Consider the following 23,557-nt stretch of genomic DNA (forward strand, 5'->3'; position numbering starts at 1 on the left):
CCACCCATTCTTTCTTGCACTGCTCTGAGTCAAAGACCCAGCCTCTCAAATAGTGAAGTATGAAATGGAACTGTAAAGGTTTGTTGCCTTTGCCCCATGCACAACTGGGGAGGACGAGACACAAGTACCTTTCAGCCTGATCCTGCCTCTTTCCAAGGGGACTGAGAACCAGAATCAATACAGACCTTTTCCACAGCACTTTCCTTTAAGGAAAGAAGTTTTGAGGACAATAGCTGACAATATGACAAATAGGAGCTGGGAAGACAGATGGCCACTGCTTACTCAAGTAGTTCCTTAATAACCATAATGAAAAATTAGCAGTTTGGTGACTCCGAGGGACAGAACAGACAGATGTTAGCAGAGGTACAAAGGCTGAAGCAACTAAAGAGTTTGTGCTTGAGTGGCAGCACAGACCCATGAAGAGCTGCTTGAGAACTTCAAGCTCACAAACTGAGACAAGGGACCAGTTCAGGATTTTTGGCAGAGTCCCTGAGGGTGGTGTGTTCTCACAGGTGCTGTCAGAGCTGCTTCAGCCAGGCTGAGCAAAAGGTGGGAGCCTGAAACTCTGACACACAGCCAAAGCAAGAACTGGGAGTGTGAAACTCCAACATACAGGCAGATCAGACATGGGAACAACAGTTGGGCAAGTTCCAGGCACGAAACAGGAAGGTGGGCACTTCTGCAGTGCACAGACCCATCCACTGAATCCAAAGATACTTCACAACTCTCAGTGTCTTCCACTGCTCCCACAGTTCAATATAACTTAACTCCAGGCAGGTAAATAAGAGTTCACTTATATTCAGTCCATATTTTTACATCATAAAAATGAAACAGGATCATTCCTATTTTGCAGGCAGAAAAACAATACAGAAAGCAGAGTACACACAGCCCATCAATAGCAGATCCTGCCTGCCCTGCTCTCATGAGCTAACAGTAATGTAACCTTGTCTGTATGAAGTGGTGCAGAGGGGGGGAAAGCACAGCTGCTCCATCCCCATCTGTTGCATGGCTGCAGCCTGATCTACCACTCAGAATTTATTCACAAGACACATAAATGAGCCTTCAGAAGTGACAGGACATTTATTACTATCCATTCCAGACCTATAGCACTGCCATATAAGCAGGATGAAGTTAGTAATTCACACTCACATGAAAGGACATGCTCCCTGATCTCTCCATTAATCCAATATCCCAGGTTTGGCCAGGACAGAGCTCGTTTTCTTCTTGGTAGCTGGTGCAGTGCTGTGTTTTGGATTCAGTATCAGAGTAACGTGGGTAACACACAGAGGTTTTAGTTATTGCTTTACCCCAAATCAAAGGCTCTTCAGTGTCTCATGTGCTGCCAGTGAGAAAGTATCCAAGAAGCTGGGAAGGAGCATGGCCAGGACAACGGATCCCAACTGGCCAAAGGGATATTCCACACCACAGAACAGCATGCTCAGTTATAAACTGAAGAGTGTTGGCTGGAAGGGGCTAATCCCTTCTCCAGAATGGGCTGGACATTGGACAGTGAGTGGTGAGCAATCATGCTATGCATCACTCGCTGATGTTTTATGCCTCTCTCCCTCTCCCTCCTTATCATTCCAAGTGTTATTATTACATTTTACTTTGTTTCAATTACTAAACTCTCCTTATCTTGATCAGCCAGCTTTTATTTTTTTCTGGTGCTCCTCCTCACGCCACCAGGGGCTGTGGGAGTGAGCAGAGACTGCCTGGGGTTAAACACTGACCCCCAAGAAAGCAAGTGCCATGCAAACCATAGGGGAGGGCTATTAAACCTACATTTGTATTTTTTCTGCTTGTTAAAGGTAATGTGGTTAGCAATGACTTCAGCTGTCAGCAGATAAGGAGCCACAAGCTGTGGGCATAGCAAAGCAGAAGCAGTCACAATTTCCAAACGTGTCAAGGCTCTCAAGCAAATTGATCAGTTTTTCTCCTTTGCTTCTCCAAGTGGTGTCTGATTTGCTTGATAATTTATCCGCCTGAGAAGTAAAACATTTCATATAGTTGGCCTTTCTGCTGTACTCTGCAAAAATGACCAGGATGTGCAGAAAAAGAGTTTAGCAGAGGACATATAAAAAAACCTTCCAGGTAACTCAGAAAACATGAGGTTAACATTTGGCTACATTACATGTTTTCTTTTTTTTAATGCAGAATCTCAAAAACACACCAAAATAAATAGGAAGCAGAGTTGTTGCACTCCTGATAAATATTCCCTGAGATATCCTAGGCTTATATTCGTGATGCTCAAATGTTTCTTATCTCCTTTGATTAAATATCCACACAGCCAGTCAGTTTAATATTTCTGAGCTTTGTATTTCTCTTTCACTGAGTCAGTCTGTCACTTTTCCCACTAGCTCTTCATTTATAATTTATGGTGTCAAGCACCAAGTTTTCACAGCAGGAACATTTTACAGGTGCTAGGTCAGGCTGTCAAGCTAAAGTACATCCTAATAATCAGCAGCTTTGAAAATCTTGGGCTCTTTACCCACAGTGGAACATCAGCATGAAGGCTCAATTGTTTTTATGAATTAATCAGGTTTTGCAATACTTTTATCAACAAACAAATGTCGTGTTCAGGGGAAATAAGTTTTGACTATCTAACCAAAGATCAAATTGCTTTAAAATATTGGAAGGCACAGAGTACTCACCTCTACTGTACACAGGCTTTGAGCTTTGAATGATATGCTTATAATGCACATTCAGGAAGATTTAAAATTTAAAGATAACTGAAGAGCATAAAATAGATCTGAGAATGCCATCATTCACACAGCAAACTGTTATGCCTGATCTGTTGAGTAGTAGGTCTTGAATTCAACAGTATATAGCTACCCTCTTTTTTCTTTTGAGACTATATAATAATCTAAATGGAGAAAATAAACTATTTTTTCTGATTTTACATCAAGAAATGAAACTAAAAAACCTGCTTTTCCATTTTATTTTATTTTTTTTCCCAATTTTATGTAGTGCAAGAGGATTGGGATATGCCATGTGGAACATTTTTCAATATTCTCTCTTCCTAGTCCACAGCCCTCTAAACACCAACAGAAGAAAGAAAAACTTTGGACCTTTAACAGCATAGTGCTAGTATATAATTAAACAACAACAAAAAGAACAAAAAAAATCTCTGCTAAAACTGTGAGAAGTAAAACAGCCACTTCTGCTGTGACTGAAAAGAGAACTCTTGGTAATAAGGGGTTGTCATGTGTAACACACATGAAGGTGGAAGGTATTTGTGAGCCTTGAACTGACCTGAAAAGAACACAATGATCTGGCAGGTCCAGCACCGCATCAGCAAAGGCACCTGCTGCAAAGGCAGGCACTGATTTAGCTCAAAGCACCACTTGCAAGGGCTACTTGAGACTTAAGTGCCTGTTACACAAGCCAGTGATGCAGGAAGAGAGTCACTGAGGAGCGCTGGAGCACTGCCCAGGGACGTGGAAGGCACTGCCAAACACAGACAACATAATAATCCTCACACAGTTACTGCAGGACACAGCAACCTTTGCATCTGAGGGATTGCTGCAAAGGAAATGTTGCAATTAAAATGTGCTTTATATCACTTCTGATCAGAACATTTTTTTCCTCTTTTTTTCATTCTACCTGAAATGTCTGAGTACAGAAAACACAAGAAGGGGACAAACAGCACCACCACAGTGGAGATGGATTACTCTATTAAAGGAAAAGTACAAAATAATTAAAAAAAATTATTCCTTGCTCCTATCTGAAGACTACAATACATTGAAAATTCTCAAATTGTGTAGGAATGCTATCAGTGTATCACAGAATTATAGCAAAGTTCAAGTTAGAGGGATCCTCTGAAGATTATCTAGTTCAGCCCCCCTGCCATGGGCAGAGACATCTTTCCTTAGCCCAGGTTGCTCAGAGCCCCATCCAACCTGGACTTGGGCACTTCCAGAGGTGGAGCATCCACAGCTTCTCTAGGAAACATGTCTCTGTTCCTCCCCATTCTCACAGTAATGAATTTCTTCCTTAGACACAGTCTACCCTCTTTCAATTTAAATCACCACCCCTTACCCTGTCACCAAGCTCCTTTTATACATCAAAAAGCTGCACTAAGGTTTCCCTGGAGCCTTCTCCAGACAACCTCAGCTCTCCCAGTGTGTCTCCACAGGGGAGTCATTGCAGCCTGCTGACCATTTCCATGGTCCCCCTCTGACAGATCCTTGTCTTTGTTGTGCTGGTGAATGCAGCACTCCAGGTGGGCTCTCAGGAGAGTGCAGTAGAGAGGCAGAATCACCTCATTGACCTGCTGCTTTTTCAGCAGCCCAGGACACAGTTTGTTTCCAGGGCAGCAAGCACACACTACCAGCTCAACTCCCATTTGTTGTTCCATTTTTGGACCCCCAAGTCCTCCTCTGCTGAGCTCCTCTCAATCCATTCATCCCCCATTCTATATTAATATCAGGGATTGTCCTGACACACGTGCAGGACCTTGTTGAATTTCATGACATATACATCTATTTCCATATCTGTGTATTCAGTACCTGCATCCATGAAGTGTGAAATAGTTTTGACCAACACAACAGGGACCAAGTCTAAAAAATTACTGCTGTCCTCACCTTTTTCCCCAAAAAGTTTGTCATACCCAAGTACTTGGAAAAGCATACAAAGAATGCATTTTCTGCTTCTCCTTTAACAAATTCTGTAGTTGTTACAGATCACTTCTTTTAAAGCCCCAACATACACAATTCCATAGAAATCTTTTGTTTTCACCTTTCATTAAGTATTTTACCAGATGTAATTAAAGCACAGAGAAAACTGGGTTGCAGAGTGACCTAAATTCTGCTAATGAGGCCTTCCAAAACTGCAGGTTTTTCTTTCATTTTGAAGCAATCAACTACAGCATGAGTTTATTTTATGAGTAAGGGTAGAGCCCACACCAAGCTTCCTCACCTTCCAGCTCCTCTGGTGGAAGGAGGAGCCCTTGGAGTCAGTGGGCTGGTTTGCTGGAGTGCCTCTATGGGACCAGCTGCCCTAAATATCACAAACAAGACAGATTGGAGAAGAACTGGCTAATCCACCCACTCCCAGATTTACTTCACTGCAGGTCTCATGAAGGTTTTACACAGCAGGTAATTCAATGGTTTTGTTTTGCCTAAAAATGGTCCCTCCCTGATTTTGAGGTTCTCTAACTGCATATTGAGTCTTGCTGGGATTACAAAGGATTTGGAAGTAAAGCTGGAGAAGGAAATAGCCCTGTGGAGGGGCAGCAAACCAGCTGTTGTGTGGCAAGGGCAGGAGCCACCCAGGTCAACAAGCTCTGAGCCCAGAGTTCAGTTGGTTAAGGAGAGGTATTTTTACCCAGACTGAGTGAGCAGATTTGACAGTCAAAGAAAACCCAGCGAAAGAGGAATGCTGTGGGAACAGCAGTTTGGTAAAGGACCAACAGACTGCCAATGGCTGCAGAGCAGAGGATGGACTGAGAGGGTGAACTAGAAGAGTCACACAATGAATTTTCAAGAGTATAATGTGAGTTGAGGAGGCTAAAAGGACACGCAGGAGTAGAGACTCAGAGAGGTCAAAGATCTCTTTTCCTTCCTTCCTTGCTTTCTCCTTTCCTTTCCATCTTACTCTTGTATGTGGCCAACATCCCAGTTTCCATGCCAAGTGCATCATTTACTGGTAAAACTCTGTGAGGTTTTATGGACCCTCTGACTTTTGTTGCTTCTTTTGACCACAAACTTTTATAGATCTTGGATGCTCCCTTCTCATTAAGGGTGGGATGTCACAACAGAGAGAAAGAGGGAGAAAGAGGGAATGGAAGAAAAGGGGGAAGACAGAGGTGGAGAGATGTTATGTTGAAAAGCAAAGAAATTCCCAACAGAAGAGAGGACTGGAGTTGCAGGAAGACATGGATTGGAGAATACTACCCAGCCATGATGGGAACTGAGAAGGGGTAGTGTATTTAGGGACTGTACGAGAAGACAATGAACACTTAAACATTATTATTCTTTGCACATCGGGAATGATGCACAGGTTAAAAAGCAAAGGTTTGGCACATCTTTGCTTTCATTAAAACTACTTGTCCCTACAACTGTATCTTGAATCCAAAAATCTCTCATCAGCAACTGATTTGTCCAAGATTCTAAATCAGGGGCTTTCAAAATACAGTGATTTAAAAGACATGCTAACACAACTCCAGCTGTCTGCCCTCCTCATTTCAGACTGCATGATAGAAGCCTGTCTGCAAGAAGAAAAGTTCCATTTCCATTAATGTCAGAGTTATTCTGGAGTAAACAATATCCATGCTAGAATTAGCATACATTAAATCAAGACTGTTGAATCTATGAAGAGTTTCAGGACAATTTTTTTTTTCACTAGCACTATTTTTTTTCTTTTCCCTATAAAAAGTATTAGTGAGATTATAAAGTGAGTGAAATAAGGAGTGAGATAAAGAAAGTCAGTGTTAAGAGGAAATATTTTATGGTTAAAATTAAGTATACAAGTGCATCTCTAGTTAAAAAAGCAACTATAAAGAGAGATGGTATCTAAAATTAAATACAAATTTACATATTGATGTAAAGCCTCAATTACTGTGAGTGAACTGTCACCATACTTGAGCAATTTGAAATACTTACTGCCCTCACTTTCCCACCTGTTCAAAATCCTTCCCAGACCATGATTATAATACTCTCTCCTGGCAGGTTTCTCTGCCCTCTGCAGAATGCAATCAATTATTGTTTAACACAGTTTCCCACCAACAATAATGAATGCCTTGATCAGAACCTCAGTGTGCTTTTCTGATTGTCCACAGTCTCTTCATTTCCAGTGCTTGCTCTCAATCAGATCAAGTGATTTCAGTAATCTCATACTTAATTTAAAACAGATGAAGGGGGAATTTAAGACGTTTCATTCATGTAAATGCTAAATTTATAACAATGAATATTATCTTTTATTTTGCTCTACAGGTTAATTTATTTCATCTAAGAGCAATAAAACAGAGTAAGCATTGAGCAATCCTAATAGCCAAGCAAAATCAAATTAGGGGAGAAAAAGCTGACATCTGAATTATAAGGCATTAAGGTAAAATTACAGCTGAAATTGAGGATAATTTCATTCAATTTGACTTCAAGAAAGCAGCACTTCTTTCAGCCTTATTTCAGAATTATACAAACAGAGAAATGTTTGGAGTCTACAGAAATTATTTGTGTTTTCTTGTTGATATCATTAAATTACTGCTTGTGTGGCAATGCCACATTGGTAGTGAACATTCTCAATTACCATGTACATTTTATTGTATAAATAATGCTGGATTAGGAAACCAAAATAAGTTATAAAGGTGTTTTTAGCTGCTTTAAAAAGGGGGCAAAAGAGGTGAGCAGGTTCATAAAAGGCATGTTTTTGAGAGAGACAGTGTCTGACTGTGCTCTTTGGAGTGCAATTCCTCGAAGTTAAGCCATGGGACTGGTGTGAGTTATTATTTAAGTGATGTTCTTGGAAAAACAGGCTTGTTCTAAGGAGACTTTTTTTCATGGCAAAGTTGGGATTCCTTGCCAACTCAACCAAAGGCTGAAACACTACATGGACCACTATGAGGAGAGAAGGAATGATTCTTCATATCTGGGATAATAAAGCAGGAAGGCCATTATATCTAAAACATCAGACAAGCCAAAGAGAGCCAAGGAGAACTTCTTATATGAAATGGGAGTCTAGCAGCAGAGAGAAAGTAAGATATCCACATGTTGACTGAGGGCAAGCCACCAAGGATCAACTGAACAACATGGGAATGAAGGAGACCAAATACCACCACAGAAACAGGCCAGTATTCCTAATAAAAAATGTTACTATTGCACAAAGTACCAGTAAAATCTCACCAGCAAAGCCCTATATGGTTCTGGCCACCTTTGTTCAAGAAAGAATCACAGAATCATAGAATGGGTTGTGTTGGAAAAGACCTCCGAGATCATCAAGTCCAACCCTTGGTCCAACTCCAGTCCCTTTACCAGATCATGGCACTCAGTGCCACGGCCAAGCTCACCCTAAAAACCTCCAGGGATGGGGAATCCACCCCCTCTCTGGGCAGCCCATTCCAATGCCTGAGCACTCTCTCTGCAAAGAAGTTTTTTCTGCTCTCCAACTTCAATTTCCCCTGGCAGAGCTTGAGCCCATCGTGCCCCCTTGTCCTATTGCTGAGTGCCTGGGAGAAGAGACCAACCCCCACCTGGCCAGAACTTCCCTTCAGGCAGTTCTAGACAGTGCTGAGGTCACCTCTGAGCCTCCTCTTCTCCAGGCTAAACACCCCCAGCTCCCTCAGCCTCTCCCCATAGGACTTAAACAGCATAAAGGAATTAAACAGCATGAAGAATAAGCAAAGGCTAAACTGTCATAGTGATCAGAAATCCATTGAATTAAATATGAAAACCACACACCAAAACTCAGAAGAGATATGACTCCTCCTACAAGACTGAGCTGGATTAAAAAATAAAAAACAAACCAAGAATGGAAACATATTCTTAAGCTTTGGGACAACAGCAGCAAAAGCACAAATGAATAAGCACCATTCACTATTAAATGCAGTCCATGAATGTGTTTGAATTTCAGAGCAGTGAGGTTCAGAACAACCTTCCAAGAGCAGCAATGAGGGAACATGGCTTCACTAGGTTTAGAATGAAAATTAATCATTTTTTTATACAGCATCCTGTGCTCACATGATGCTGTAATTATGTGGTAACATTATATAGAATTTAATGGTGGTAACAAAGCTCCTTCCCAACCCTGTGTTACAGTTACAGTCAGAGCCCCTCAATGCAGTGTAAACACTCTTGGCAGGTACCCCTAAAATGCAAATACTATTCTTTAAAGAACAATAAAACCCGACTTTTAATGCCACTAATGTTACAGCAACATATTTTCCTCACCTCCAAGGAAATTAAGCCACTTGCTGAAAGATAAACTGACTCTTCCATTGCTAATTTCATTTCCTGGCTTTGAAGCTGATGGCAACCTCTGCCCTCCAACCCATTTGCTTCTGGATCACAGTAAAAAGAACTTCAATAATTCTTGAACTCTCTTTGCAGAAGTTCAATATAGATCTCTCTGCACTACTGCATTTATCTTTAACATAAGTCTCCAAAGGACATAATCCACATTATGGACTAATAGCCTGTAAAACTGCATTTTATGAACTGCAGCACTTTTGAGCAATAAAAACAGAATCAATGGACTCAAGTTGATAACATTTCTTTCCCACTCTACATTGGAATTCATTTAATTGTAATATTTTTAAATTATGTACTAGCTTGGAGTCTACAAATCTCTATGCTTACAGCTCGAGGAGATGTATTATTGCATAAACATGTTGGGGTTTTGTTTTTTTTTTTTTTTTTTTTTTTTACCACCAGACTAGATCCAAATTTTTGTAAATTAGAATATTAATGTATATAAGTCAGAAGAACTAGATTTTTTTTATCCCTTCTTCCTCTTTTCTTCTCCTTCCCCTTGTCAAAACCCTACTGTTCCACCTCACTATCCGAAAGAAAAAAAAAAAAGGGACAGCTCACTGCTATTTTAGGAGCTTTAGTCATAAATTTTATCACTTTACAGTAATGAAAATCATCCTGATGTTCCTTAGGGCTGCAAAAATATCTGCCTGCTTTGGTCAAAGACTTCAGCATCCATAATCACAGTTAAAATATATGAGTGGAGAAGATTTAACAGCTCTTTGCACAGACTGAACATCAACTCACTTTATGCTTTCCTACACACACATTATAAAAACAGAAGACCCTTAACTAAGCAGATGCTTAAGGGAAGGGTATTACTAAGAACCTGCCCATTTCAGGACTTTTTTTTCTCCTTTTTTTTTTTATAGTCCCTGTGAACCTGCTACAGTGAAGGGAAAAACCTCAAACCACCAACGTCTGTGCTGGAAAGACAGAAAATTCTCATCATCTGCTCAGATGGTGGCAATTGGTTTTACTCCAAGAATATGAGCAAGACCCACAGACCTCTCACCTACAAAGAGGGTTCTCCTTACACAGCACATCAGAACACTTAGTATTCATTTTATCCAAATTTTAGTGTTTGGAAGGCAAAATAAAATTTCTACAATAACAAAAGCTTGTGCTTCACGGCAGTAACCCCAAGCAGCCAGTTCTGCTCCACTGTCTCTCTCTCACATCCCCAGCTTTGCCCCATGTATCATTCACACTCAAAACATCAGCACGGCCTGGGAAATGTCTGCTACTTACACCTGATATCTGTGACACAGCAAATCCCTTTTCTACCCGTGCCCTTTAAGCCATTTATATAAACCAAACACTGCACCTCCAAATGACAGTGTATCCTTAATTTATTTACACAGAGTGCAGCTCCAATGACTCCCTCCAGCCACCCTTGTTTGCAAACAGACATGAAGCATCTTATCTTTGGGCAGTGAAAATATTTGGCTATTTTGTAGATTTTTGTTTCAGTCACTCCTACTTGTGGAATTTCAGGTGAATTTCTGGAACCTTCTAATTCCAGAGGGGGAGTATTTTACATGAATGGAACAATCTGATTCTACCAACACTGACATACTGACATGTCTTGGGTTGAGCTGGGAAAATGCTGACAGCCCAACACAGAGAGAAAGGGTTTGCCCAACCAAGGGAAAAGGAGGGAGAAGAAAAAAACTCCAAAACCTAAAGTAGCAAGCTTCTTATATTATAAAAAAGACAATTAAAAACAGAATATGATATAATACATAGATATACAAATGCTAGGAAAAAACCAAACTAACAACAAATAGCTATGGAGTCACCCAACCAAATAATACAGATTGCAACCACCCAAACACCACAAAACCTCCCAAAAACTCTTCCAGAGAAACCTTCCAGCAAGAGAGGAGAAAATGAACAAGCAAATGTTCCCTCCCTGGATAACAGAGCGGGGATGGGGCAAAGCCTGATCTCAGCAGGGCAGGGCAGGGCAGGGCAGGGCAGGGCAGGGCAGGGCAGGGCAGGGCAGGGCAGGGCAGGGCAGGGCAGGGCAGGGCAGGGCAGGGCAGGGCGGCCTCGGGGGCTGAGGCAGAGATCAAAAGAGACAGAAACTCCACCTCCCTCTCTTTTTATACTTCTTGATCATGTCACATGATATGAAAAACCTCTTTGGTTGCTTAAGTCAGGTGATGTTTGTCCCTTCTGATTATGTCACAGCCTTTGGGCCTGCAGAACTGAGGCCTAACTGAGGCCTAAAGCCAAAACTACCACAGTAGTTACCAACCAGCCTGGGAGTTATGTGGAAATCTGTACAGAATATACAACATTAATGCAACAAAGCATATTGAAAATTCCTGTTCTGAGGTGTGTTCACAAGGAAGACACCCAGGCCAGACACCTCCACAGGGGTCTCAAAATGGCTTCTGTCTCCAAGGGCCACACTGTGCTTTATTCAAATAATACAGAAATATTGACAGCCAGGGAAAGAAAACTAAAACCAGACCAGAATCTGTATCAATGCAACCACACCACGATTTAGGGATTTTTCTCAAAACTCAGAAGCTGTATTAAACTATTAACTAATGTTAAGGAAACTTCGAGTCTGTCCAGTCATATCCTCAACACCAGAGGCTTTCCCTGCTGGATCCAAAGCCCTGAGGGTGCCCTGGTTGACTCCCTCACACCACCAAACCCTTTTCCTCACCTGTTTGATGCCAGATTTCCAGATATCTCTGTCCAGAAAGCCACTTCTCCACAGCACAAGAACAACCCCAACTGGTGCCTCCTAACAAAGAGCCCCCGGGCTTTTATCCACCTGGCCGTGCCACAGGTGCCCCTCGTTATGCAAAGTGCCCACCTGGCTGTGCCACAGGTGCCCCTCATTATACAAAGAGCCCACCTGGCTGTGCCACAGGTGCTCCTCATTATACAAAGTGCCCACCTGGCTGTGCCAGAGACTCCCCTCATTATGCAAAGTGCCCACCTGGCTGTGCCAGAGACTCCCCTCATGATGCAAAGTGCCCACCTGGCTGTGCCACAGGTGCCCCTCGTTATGCCAAGCGTGGCCAGTTCACACCTCTCATCACCCAGAGCTCCACCCGCAGGTCCCACCAAATAATTATTTGTAAATGAAAAAGCTGTTTATTGGCATTGAAAGGCAGAAAACCAAAATGTTGATAAATCTCTTGGGACTTCTCAGTCACTTTTAGTTCTGGCCTGGGAAAAGCTCAAGGCTTTTGCAAAGGGCAATTGGGTGAAAGGATCACTTTGGTAATTCTGCTGAGGGATGTGAAGGGGTTGTTATGCATTAAAAACTGAGCAGGAGGAAAAAAAGAAGAATGAAGAGCTAGATATTGTTGGGTTACAAGAAATACTCTCTATTAGGATCACTTTTTGATATATTTATTAAATGGAAAGGAAGTAACAAAATACTGTAATTCTCACTCTCTTCTTCCACAAAAAGAAAACAACTCTGCTTAAATTGCAGTGGAGTAAAACGAGTGTATGGAGAGAGGCAGGACATAAAATCAGTCCTTAAGTTATTCTGGACTCACCTAAACATTCAAGCAATTCAGGATTTCATAGAAAAAAAATTAAACAACTGATATTTCACATAAGAAAAACTAGATTATAAACCATTCAGCCCTCTGGGCTGAACCATGAGTTGAACTGTATGGTGACTTGTCCATTAACCTTTACAATGTAGGTTCCAGGATCCACCTGAACCAAGAATTCAGGTCCAAATGCAAAATAAGCAGAAGAATGCCTGTTGTCACAAGATTTACCATAAGCCATGTGCAGCTCTAAATGTCAACATCTCATCAAGCCTAATCAGTTATTGATCTTCTTCTTTGTTGGCAAAATATTCATCTGTGACACAAATTTTCATGAGCTTTTATTTCTTGAGGCACAACTCTCAAGTATAAAATGCATCCATTGGACAATAGCTATTAAAAATAATTTCCTAATTTGCTTTAATATAATGGAAATCCACTAATGCTGAGGCCTCAGGACAATACTTAAAATCAAAACTACTTGTTAGAAAATTTGTAAGGAAAATTATTCGCAGTAAAGTGAATAGGGTAAACATTACTGGAATTTCTAAAGTACTGGGGCAACAACAGGTATGTCATGAGAGAGATAAAATGGGAAAATAGCACAAGTGTCACCTGCTCTAGGCTTATGGCTCTTGTTACTTAACTCTGAATTTACAACATTGTAGGCACTGATGGACAGAAACCATCTAGAAGAGGAAAGTCAAGAAAAGTCAAAAGAGGAAAGGCAAAGCCATACAAAGTGATAAAAAGAGCCACACAATGGAAGGTCACAATCATTCATAGAATCATAGAATGGATTGGGTTGGAAAAGACCTCCAAGATCATCAAGTCCAACCCTTGGTCCAACTCCAGTCCCTTTACCAGATCATGGCACTCAGGGCCACGGCCAAGCTCAGTTGAAAAACCTCCAGGAATGGGGAATCCACCCCCTCTCTGGGCAGCCCATTCCAATGCCTGAGCACTCTCTGCAAAGAATTTTTTCCTAATCTCCAACTTCAATTTCCCCTGGCATTACTGAAGTTTAGAGGACAAACCTGGTGTGTCACCTGAAAATGAGCCTATTTCATATGCAAGTTTCAAAATTCCTTTGCTATTTAACATAATCTCCTGGCAAGCTTCATGCCTTCTTTCCCATCTACTGCTTATGCCATGAAGATGGCATCTCCCAGTGTTAAGGAATTCAGGTAATTTAGTTGAGGATTATACTCTGAATTTAAATAAAGCACCTTATGAATGATATGAGAAGATAGGAAGAAAAAAAGGAGCCTTTTATAAAATTTTGCTGTAGGAAAGTTCCTGTTACCTGTATTTTTACACCTTTGGGATTAGCAAGTCTCACATGTAAAAGTCAGGAACTACCAGAACTGGAGCAGTCCCCTTGGCTCACAGTTACAGAGCTGGTTCCCATGACAGTGGGAATCCAACAGCTCCTGGGACCATCTGCCAAGGTTTCTTCTGGGAGGATGAGACTTGGAGTTCAGAAAGGTTCTTAAGAGACCAAGAACACAAAATGGCATCAAAGTTTCAGCCCTTTAATTTGTGTGCTGCAAATCCACTTCATCTGCACTCAACATTTTTGCAAATTGAGTTTTGGTACATGCTGGGTTTTTAAAGCAGGAAGACAATGTTCCTGGCAGAGAACAACATGGTTATGTACAGGAGCTAAAAATAAGCTTGAGTTTCACTGAAGACTACACTGAACACCAAGGTGCTCTTCCACCTACCTGTGAGCACAAAAAAATTAATTCCTTGGAATATGCACTTGGTGTCACAAACTGGTCACCTGAACTAAAAGCACTGGCCTTTAACTCTCCTCCTGAGAGCAGTGGCTGTAAAAACACAAAAGGCTTACTCAAAAAAGTATTGAGAAAAATAGTAGTTTTGAAGAGACTCAACACTGAAAAAATAACTCTGCTTGCAGTCTAATGTTTGCACAGAGGCAAATTTTAAACAAAGGCCACAAGAAATGCTGGATTCCTTCCAAGCACTACCGGCCATTTCTCTCCACTAGATGAGATGCCCTTTAGGCAGTCCATAATAAAATGGAGTGTAAGACAACATCATTATATTCATCTGCATCAAGAGGAGCCATTAATGGCATGGAATACCACCTGATTTTCTGGCTTTTACAATCCCAACTTTCTTCAGATTCAGCCTTTATATGAGACCTCTCTCTAGCAGAATATTTTTTCATTGTGCACTGTCCATAATGTTCCTTTGCCTTTGAATCCAACACATACACACCATTCAAAAGAGGCAAATTGTTACCCTTAGCACGACTTGTTTAATTCTTAGAGAAGAAAATTAAGCTAATTCTTTCTGAAATTCTGAATCTGGAAATCTTTCATGACTTTTTTTGTCACATACCAAAATCCCAGTGTAACCACTCTTACTGTTGGCTCAGCAGCACCAGAGTTTGGGTTTCCACCACATCTGAATGAGTTTGGCTGAGAAACTCCCGTGTGCCACAGCTCTCATCACGTTTCTTCATTCCTAACAGTGCTCATATTTACCTAAATTAAATGTTCCTTGAAGAAATAAAGCCCACTAAACTAAATGATTCAATCTAAAACAACCCTCTAAGTGGGTTTTTCTACTGTATCATTCTGGCAGGTAAATGTTTGGCAAATTCTGCAACACAAACAAAAACAATCTAACAGAGACAAAGGTTTTAGATTTCCCTTTCCTTCCTTTTCAAAGGTCTTCAGCAGCCACACAAAACAGAGTTTGAAGGACTATGAATTTTTATATGGCCCACTTTGTTTAGCAGAAATTGCTGTTTTGAAATACAAATCCCTCATCCAAATGTTCTTCCTGCAATCAGTTTCCAGCCACAAATACTCAAAGCACTACAGAAAAAAATGGCTAGGTCTCCTTTAATTTGAAATATTTTTTAATATATCCAAAATAGATTTGAACAATTCTAAATTTTTGCAGATTTTTTTTGTATAGAATTTGGTTTTAAATTCTATAGAATTTAAATTCTATTGAATTTAAACCAGCAGCTGGGCCCCAATGAGAAAATTAGTCTGGGGAAATTCAGAATGAAAACCACTTTTATCAAGATTAAAATGCTAGTGCATGATTTTATGGAATGCTTCCTAATTCGTTCTTTTATTCCTTTATTTTAAGCAACCAGCAGTCAGAGAATACAAATTACAGCAGCAAGTGCACTCTACCCAAGGGTCCCCAGCCAAAACAAATCACTCATCACATGCATCAACGATACTGTTTGCTGTGTGTGACTTTTCCCCTTTTGTTCTGGGGACAGAAACCATTAAATGGATTGAGATGGGAGAGCTTCCAGTAAATACACCTTGTAACTCTGTCCTCTCTCCTGAGTGTCTGCAACTCAGGCAACTTAGAACAAATAAAACCTCCTCTCCAAAGGAAAATAAAAAAAAAATTATCAGCTTCTTAGAAGTCTAGCTAACAACAAACCAAGAATTTCTATTTCTATTTAGAAGCAAAATAGATTTTAAATCCTCAGATTATTTACAGAAAGGAGTTTTTCTTGTCAATCTAGATATAATCTCATAAAATAAATGTAGTTGAATTAAAAAAAAACCTTTACTGGGCTATCAAAAGAGATGTCAGTCAATAATATTAACACATTTTCTTTAATCTAAAGATCAAAATAGTCCTACTTGCTTTAAAAACACTGAATAATTATTGATGCTTTATATGCTTAGAATAGGAATAGATCCATAAAAGAAAGCAAAAGTAGCTGCTGGCTTAAAAGTTGAGGCATCCTATGACATATTGGGAAATAATAGTTTAAAGAGTAGAAAACTATTCGTACAGTATCATAAATTGGAGGGGGGAAAACCAACCCATGCATTGTTTGGGCAGTGTTTTTTTAATTATCTATAAAATTATACACAGCCTTATAAAAATACCTTCATTTATTAAAATTAATTAATCTCTAACTTCTAATTAACACCATCAGCAATCTGCTCAGCACATACTTTTTTTGCAGGATGACAGAATTTAGTCCAAACACAGATATCCCAGGCAGTAAGTGATAAAAATGATAACATGAAGCATTTGGTTGTGTGGGTGAGACAATTGAATCAGCAAAACTTTCCGACAGAGTAGAAAAATCTTTAAGGGGGTTTTGTTGGGATAGTTTGGTTTTGTTGTTTGATTTGGTTTCTTTTTTTAATACAATGGATTTGCCAGGTTCAGATATCCACAGAAAACATGCAGTTGATTTAAAGCCAAGATTGGTCTCTGAGCTTTGCTCTGTAACACACTGAAGTCAGCAATAGGACAAGGGGGCACGATGGGCTCAAGCTCTGCCAGGGGAAATTGAAGGTGGAGAGCAGAAGGCAATTCTTTGCAGAGAGAGTGCTCAGGCATTGGAATGGGCTGCCCAGAGAGGGGGTGGATTCCCCATCCCTGGAGGTTTTCCAGCTGAGCTTGGCCGTGGCACTGAGTGCCATGATCTGGTAAAGGGACTGGAGTTGGACCAAGGGTTGGACTTGATGATCTCGGAGGTCTTTTCCAACCCAATCCATTCTATGATTCTATGAAGTGGCTGCTGAATTAGTTAAAGTGACTTCTCTTCAGTGATTGTTTTGCACAGGCTTGTTCTTAGATGTGGGAATGATCAATAGTTTCCCTCCACAAAAGGTATTGTAAGATTGATAATGGAAACATCCTTGGGACTAATATAAGTATAGCTGGATAAGTGTTAGACTAGAAGTCTAAGGGGATTACAGAAACAATGAAAAAGAGTAAAATAATTCCACTGTTAAATTTTCCCCACTTTTGCCTGATCCAGAAAGAAATCCTGCAAACAATTTCATGGTTTTATCATGGAACAGAAATCTTGTCAGTGGAGACTCTCAGTTCCAACATCTGATCATAAAAATTGCCATATCATTTGCAAGTTCCAAACCAGCTTCTGAAGATGTGCTGACCACAACAGAGAGTTGTTTGGTGGCCTCTCCTGAATGATAATGTGGTACCCAGAGGCCAGGACAGATTTTGGACAAATAACTTATTTCTCTGCTTGTCTATTCCCACCCTATTTACCATTCCCTCTGTCACAGAGCTCAGCATGGTAACAGGCTTGTCAAGCAAGAGGCCAACCTCTCCTTTGTGTCAATGCCAAGGTAGAGAAATCCAGGGAAATATTTCCTAATGGAAATATTACACCCAACACACACAGCTGGAGTAAAAATATATTCCAACATAGCCATGCTGCCTTTGGATATAATAATAAAATGCTTCTCCTATTGCACATGTGTATAATTTTCTAAATATCCTTAATCAGTTAAAGGAGACTTTAAACCTGTTACTTTCAATTAAAAAAGAAAATAGCCAACAAAATGGATATTGACTTATTCCATATTTCACTGACCAACAATTTACTGAACTTTCAGACTTTTCTAAGATTCTCAAGTGAAAGGTCCAACATCAGATATTCCAAACAAACCCTTAAGTAGAGTTCAGATCAAAAAATATATATCTGGAAACAAAGAGGAGATTTTCATTAGAAAAACTGAATTTCCTGCATGCTTTTCCCTACTCTCTTTTCCCTTTGTAAACTACTTGACTTGCAACAAGAAGTGTTATCTGACCAAAAAGTTACATTTGTAAACGAATAAGAATGGTTATTCTGTATCAAACTTTATAACTTTTAGCTTAAATTTTGACTTGCCTCCTTTCTCAACAAGGCCAAACTGTAGACTTTAGGAAACACTTCAGTTCCTCTGTGCTGTTTTCACACCTGTAAATCACATGCAAACTCCTGCACTGATGTGGTTTTAAACCATATCTGCTTAAGTTATGCATTTTTAAACATTTAATATCTCCATACCAATCATTTTCATTTGTCCAAAACAAATTAACAAGACACCCAACGAGTTCTCAACACTGCCAAACACACCATCAGGAATATCTCATGGCACACAAATCCAGTTGTAACTGCAGAGGTTCCAAAGCCTTCATTAGCACTTGAGTGTATGTGGATATAGGACAGAGGTAAAAATATTTTTTAGAAGTTTCTTCATAGCTTGAAACTAAAATATGATTTTTTTCCTCATGACTTTATTTACACACCAAAAAGGGAATTACACCCATTTACTGCACTGGCTTTGTCTATTTAATATACTCATTTTTCTGCAATGATGTGAATGCTTATAAAAAATATTAGGTGGGCAAGTGAACAGGAGACTCCACCAAGGAGAGTACAATACAGGCACAGTGCTCTAAGTCCTCAAAGTGAAGAATATCCTCCAGCAGAAAAATGAAGTTTCATTCAGAGAGAAGTTCAGTCCCTACAAACTCTTAGCCCTGGGTCTCCTTGTTGCTACAGAAGAAATCTGAGTGCTCTGTTCAGAAAGAGCACTTACCTGTGGTGGATTGCACTTACATAAAAATAAATATGTGAATAAAAATATACCAACTTCTTTGAACTGATGAATAACTCAAGGTCATTAGTACTCTATCTGATATTTTAATACCAGAATTGAAAAGCTTTATCACCTACTTGGAGCTACCCAATTTACATCAAGTGTAATTATTGTGAAAATAAAGGCTGGATGAATTTCAGAACTGACACTTGATGACATTATTTCTTACCTCAACTCTTTTGTAAGAGGAAGAAAATGAAAGCAGATGCCTTTTAGAGGTGTGTATAAAAAGACCAACCTTGCATAACCTGACAAGATAAAATGATACCTGATAACTGAAAAAGCAACAGCTTCCTTTTTCAGTTCCCTGAGAGATGTGACGTGTTATAAACTCTACAAGTCCTATGGTTTACAACAGAAATTAATTTTGTGGTGATACATAATGGCAGGTGCAACCTGAAAGAAGCCAAGGTGCAGAGATTCTTTCTGGTTTCTATGTATGCAGAAACATCTAAGTGTGCACAGTCAGCAGTGCCAAGGGTTGGACTCGGTGATCTCGGAGGTCTTTTCCAACCCAATCGATCCTGTGATTCTGTGATTCTACCACACTGGGCAACTCCATGGCCATGCCCACCTACAGGGGTTTTCTTAGCAGTAAAATGAGCCCCTGGCATGGTCATTGGTTTTGAACTGACCACTCCATTAAAATTAATAAGTTCACTTCCCTGTCAACAGTATTGTTTGTGTCTACCTTGCTACAGATACTCTAAGACACCACACATTGATTTACTGGCTGAAGTAAGACAACCTAAGAACCTTGGAACTATAAAAAAATAACATATATTTCCTTCTGTTTGATGAGAACAAAAAGATTAATCCCAACAGAGTTATATGTTATGTAGTTACATAGTTGTACAGGTATATATCAACAATTGATAAAATAGGATTCTATTAATTTATTTATTTTGTTTATTTCTTTAATAACAGGAAATAAACCATTAAGGATGAAGTGGAAGGGCTCTCTGTTTATCAATCATATTAATAAAGCCATTCCCCTTCCATCCTTTTCCCACAATGAAGAAACCCAACCAAAACATTCCTTGGCAATTTAGTATCAATGCCACTATGTCTTAAATACAAAATAGGAGACCAAACACACCAAACAATAAAGCCAAGTTGATATATCATTATTATAATTACTAGTGAAAAAAACCCAAGAGAAGTTATTGCAAACATGTTTCCAAGATGTGCATGACGAAAATACACATGAGGAAAATTTAAGAGATTATGTTTCCTCTTCCCAAGATTGAAAAAGTTCTTTACTGTTGGGATTCCAAGTGTTAGTAACTGGCATTTTAAACTTGTACATTGAAGTGCTTACACAATGAGAAACTTTTTTATTGTAGTTTTTTTCATTCAGTACCTGACTTTAGAGAGAGTCATCATTAATGGCAGACTCTCCTTGCCAGCAATTTATTAATCAGGTGGGGTTGTGCATAATAAAGCACCTGGATTAATTCAGTCAGTTTTCAGCTCACCTGGGTTTTTTTTTAGTTATTATTTTACTTCTATGGTACAATGATTGTAGCAAAGATAAGAGGTTGCTTCTTTTATGTGAAGTTTTGAAGCAAGAAAGAAATTTATTTAGAAGATAGATAACTCATCAATACTCTATGCAGAACTGTTCCCCTGAACTTGTTGGGAAAAGTTATGCCAACATCAACCCCCCACTTCCTCCTTGGCAGACTTTTCTTTGGGCTAAACTCTTTGGGCAACTATTTCCCCCACTTTTCACTTGCCTTTGAAAACAATATTCAATCCCTACTAATTTAATTCTAGAATATGAAATACTAGTTTAAACCTGTCCTGGGTTGAGCCCAAAACAAAACCCTTTGCATTACTTATAAAAATTCTTTGTCTTTGATGCACATATTCTGTCTTAGTTGTTCTATAACGCCATGAATGGACTGGTTTTCAAACTGCATTCGTGTGCCTTGTTAGGCCTTGTGGAAATGGAGCAGATTATCAGCATGCACTGATGTCTGTGACATGAAAGGAAAACTGTGCTGTGCCACTGGGAGAGCCTGGTGCCTTCTAAGACTTGAGGAAAGGCAGCATCTAATATAGCATTGCTATAATTATATGCTAAACAATTATAAACTGGAGTTATTAATCATATTTAGAATAGGAAAAACAAAAGAGTAATACTAACTTAGAATGTCCCTGCCATAACTCACCCTGATGGCACAGGGTATTTGTGGCCATACTAATCATGTTTTCTAGGTATTTTAGGCTCTGTTTTTACTGTTAGGTGGATACAGTGAACACTGAAAACAGGCTGTAGAACAAAGAGGTGAAAATGCATGAACTATATATCTGATAGTACTCCATGACTAAAACCAGTTTGTCTTCTCTCAGCGTTATTTCCACCACAACCATTTTCAGTACTCCTTCCAATACAGCAGGTAAAACAATTTAGAGCTACTCTTCAATTGCCACATTTCAGTCACATCACACTAAAACCTTCAGAAAGCAAAACTGTACAAAAATAACATTAAAAGTACAGAAGACTCTCACAATTTAGGAATAGATGCATCCTCTGGAACTTGAGAGACGTACAGAAAACAAGCAGTTAGAAAAATACTCTGCTCCGTCAGAGTGTTTGATAACATGTAACATATTTCACAATCCGGTCTAGGGTGGTTTTTTTTTTAGTTCTTCCGAACAAAATTTTATATCCTTTGGGTGTGCTAAACATTTTCATTACCATACACAGGATGATTCCCCTCTTAATCAAGCGGCATTTTTCTTAAACCCACACCCGAAGAATGGAAATACCGTATTTAGCAAGACCTGATGAGCCTGCATCTATTACAAAGATTTTTAAACGAGATTTTTCCGGGGACAACCAGACCGTAGCACGTAAAAATGAGATGTTAAGGACAGTCAGGAACCTTTGGGCAGTTCGCTGACGAGCAGCGATTTCCCTTAACGCTCCGTGAGCTCTCCCAAACCCATCCTGAAGGTGCTCTGCTCTGGGCAAAGAGAAACAAACCTTACGACCACGTTTCAAGCAAGAAGATGCCACGGCTCCCCCACAGCGGGAGGTAACTTTGGGTGACCTGCTGCTCATCCCAAACCCCGCGGCTGGGGCGGACCAAGCTGACCGCAGAGAGCTCCGCGGCGCATCCCTCTGGCCCCGCCCGAAGGGGTCGGCACCTTGCCCTGTCCCTCTGTCCCCAAACACGCAACTTTAGCGGGGCGCAGGCTGCAGGAAGGGATGCCCTCCGGGCGGTGCCCAGTCCCGCATCCCTATGCCCCCACCCGCGGCCGGGTTGTGGGCACAGCGCGGACGCCTCTCCCTCCATCCCCGCCGCACCCGCCCCTCGCCCAGTGCGAAGTTGCGGGGATGCCGCACCCGCCCCGCGCCCCCGGTAGCCCTGCACTTACCGTGGTTGCTGGCGACGTGCCCGGCGGCGGCGGGGCGCGCTGTCAGCAGGGGGAGGAAGAGGCCGAGTCTCCAGAGCAATGCCCTCACCTCACAACACCCCATGGCTGGTGCCCGCAGGGCGCCCCGCGTTCTCCTTCAGGCTGGCGGGCCGGGCTGCGCTGCCCGCACTGCCCGCAATGCCGCCGGGGGCTGCCCGGGCCGGGACGGGCGCATCCACCGGCGGGATCCCGGCGGCCGCCCGGAGGGCAGGGGCGTGCAGGGCCGCTGAAACCCCCGCGGCCACCCTGGGCACCGGGAGAGCTCCGGCAACTTCGAGGCGGTGGAGGCGGCGAGGGAAGGAGGAGTCGTGCCCCGCTCCCTCCGCCCGTTGTGACAGCCGGTGGCACCTTCAGCCCCGCAGGAGCGCCCCTCGCAGCTTCAGCAGCCTGCTCGGCGGGAGCAGCCTCCTCCCCCGACCGCGCCGCACGGTGCCCCGCATCCCCGGCCAGAGTCAGCGCCGAGGGGCTTCAGTCTCCCGGGGTTGGAGCGCCTCGCCCCCGCCGCCGAGCTCCCGGGGCAGGAGGGCGAGAAGGGCCGGGCGACTCCTCACGCTTCCGAGCGCATCAAGGAAACTTGCAGGGCGGCATCGCCCAAACCTCCTCCTCCGTGCCCGCTCTCCGCCGCTCGCCCCTCTCAGCGCCTGTGTCTCTCCCCGCTCTGCCACGGAGCACTGAGGAACCGGGCGGCTCCGCTGTGATGCTCGCCGCTCCCTCCCGCTTTGCGTGCCGCGCAGCCGGCTGCAGTTTTTTGGTGGCGCCGCTCCCCCGCCGCCCGCGGGAGCACTGCTCGGCCCCCTCCCTCCTCCTCCGGCGCGGCCGCGGGGCCGCCCCGCTGCGCCCAGCGCGGCGGGTGCGGGTCCGCCGGGAGCCAGCGCGGCCCCGCGCCGGGGGCGCTCCGGCACCGAGCCCCGCCAGCCAGCGGGCGGCCCGGGGGCAGCGGGGGAGGGACGGGCGGAGACGGGGAGGGATGGACCGAGAGAGGGAGGGATGGACCGAGAGAGGGAGGGATGGACGGAGAGAGGGAGGGATGGAGAGCCGAGCAGCGGCCGCCCCTCCTCAGCCGCCCGCCCGCCCGAGGGGAGCGCGGGGCGCGGGGCGGTGCGTGAGAAGCGCCCCCTCGCCTCGCCCGCTGCCGGCAGCCCGGGGGCGAGTGCGGCCGGCTCGGCGCTAGAGGGGGTTAGTTGACAAGGCAAGGCATAAAATGCAT

At 42.2% G+C, this 23,557-nt stretch overlaps 1 protein-coding gene across 3 annotated transcripts in view; it reads right to left on the minus strand.

Moving 5' to 3' along the window:
• The window catches only part of EPHA6 (EPH receptor A6), a 410,680-nt gene extending 387,395 nt beyond the window's left edge, over positions 1-23,285 (minus strand). For all 3 annotated transcript variants that reach the window (XR_011698562.1, XM_071564170.1, XM_071564161.1), the window contains exon 1: positions 22,312-23,285. Coding sequence is in view for 2 of the 3 variants with exons in the window: in XM_071564170.1 (XP_071420271.1) it covers positions 22,312-22,414 (103 nt within the window). In the remaining variant the exon portion in view is untranslated. The remainder of the gene's footprint in view (positions 1-22,311) is intronic.
• Positions 23,286-23,557: the final 272 nt, after the last annotated feature.

Source organism: Pithys albifrons, chromosome 1, assembly GCF_047495875.1.
Source record: "Pithys albifrons albifrons isolate INPA30051 chromosome 1, PitAlb_v1, whole genome shotgun sequence".
Taxonomy (NCBI): domain Eukaryota; kingdom Metazoa; phylum Chordata; class Aves; order Passeriformes; family Thamnophilidae; genus Pithys; species Pithys albifrons.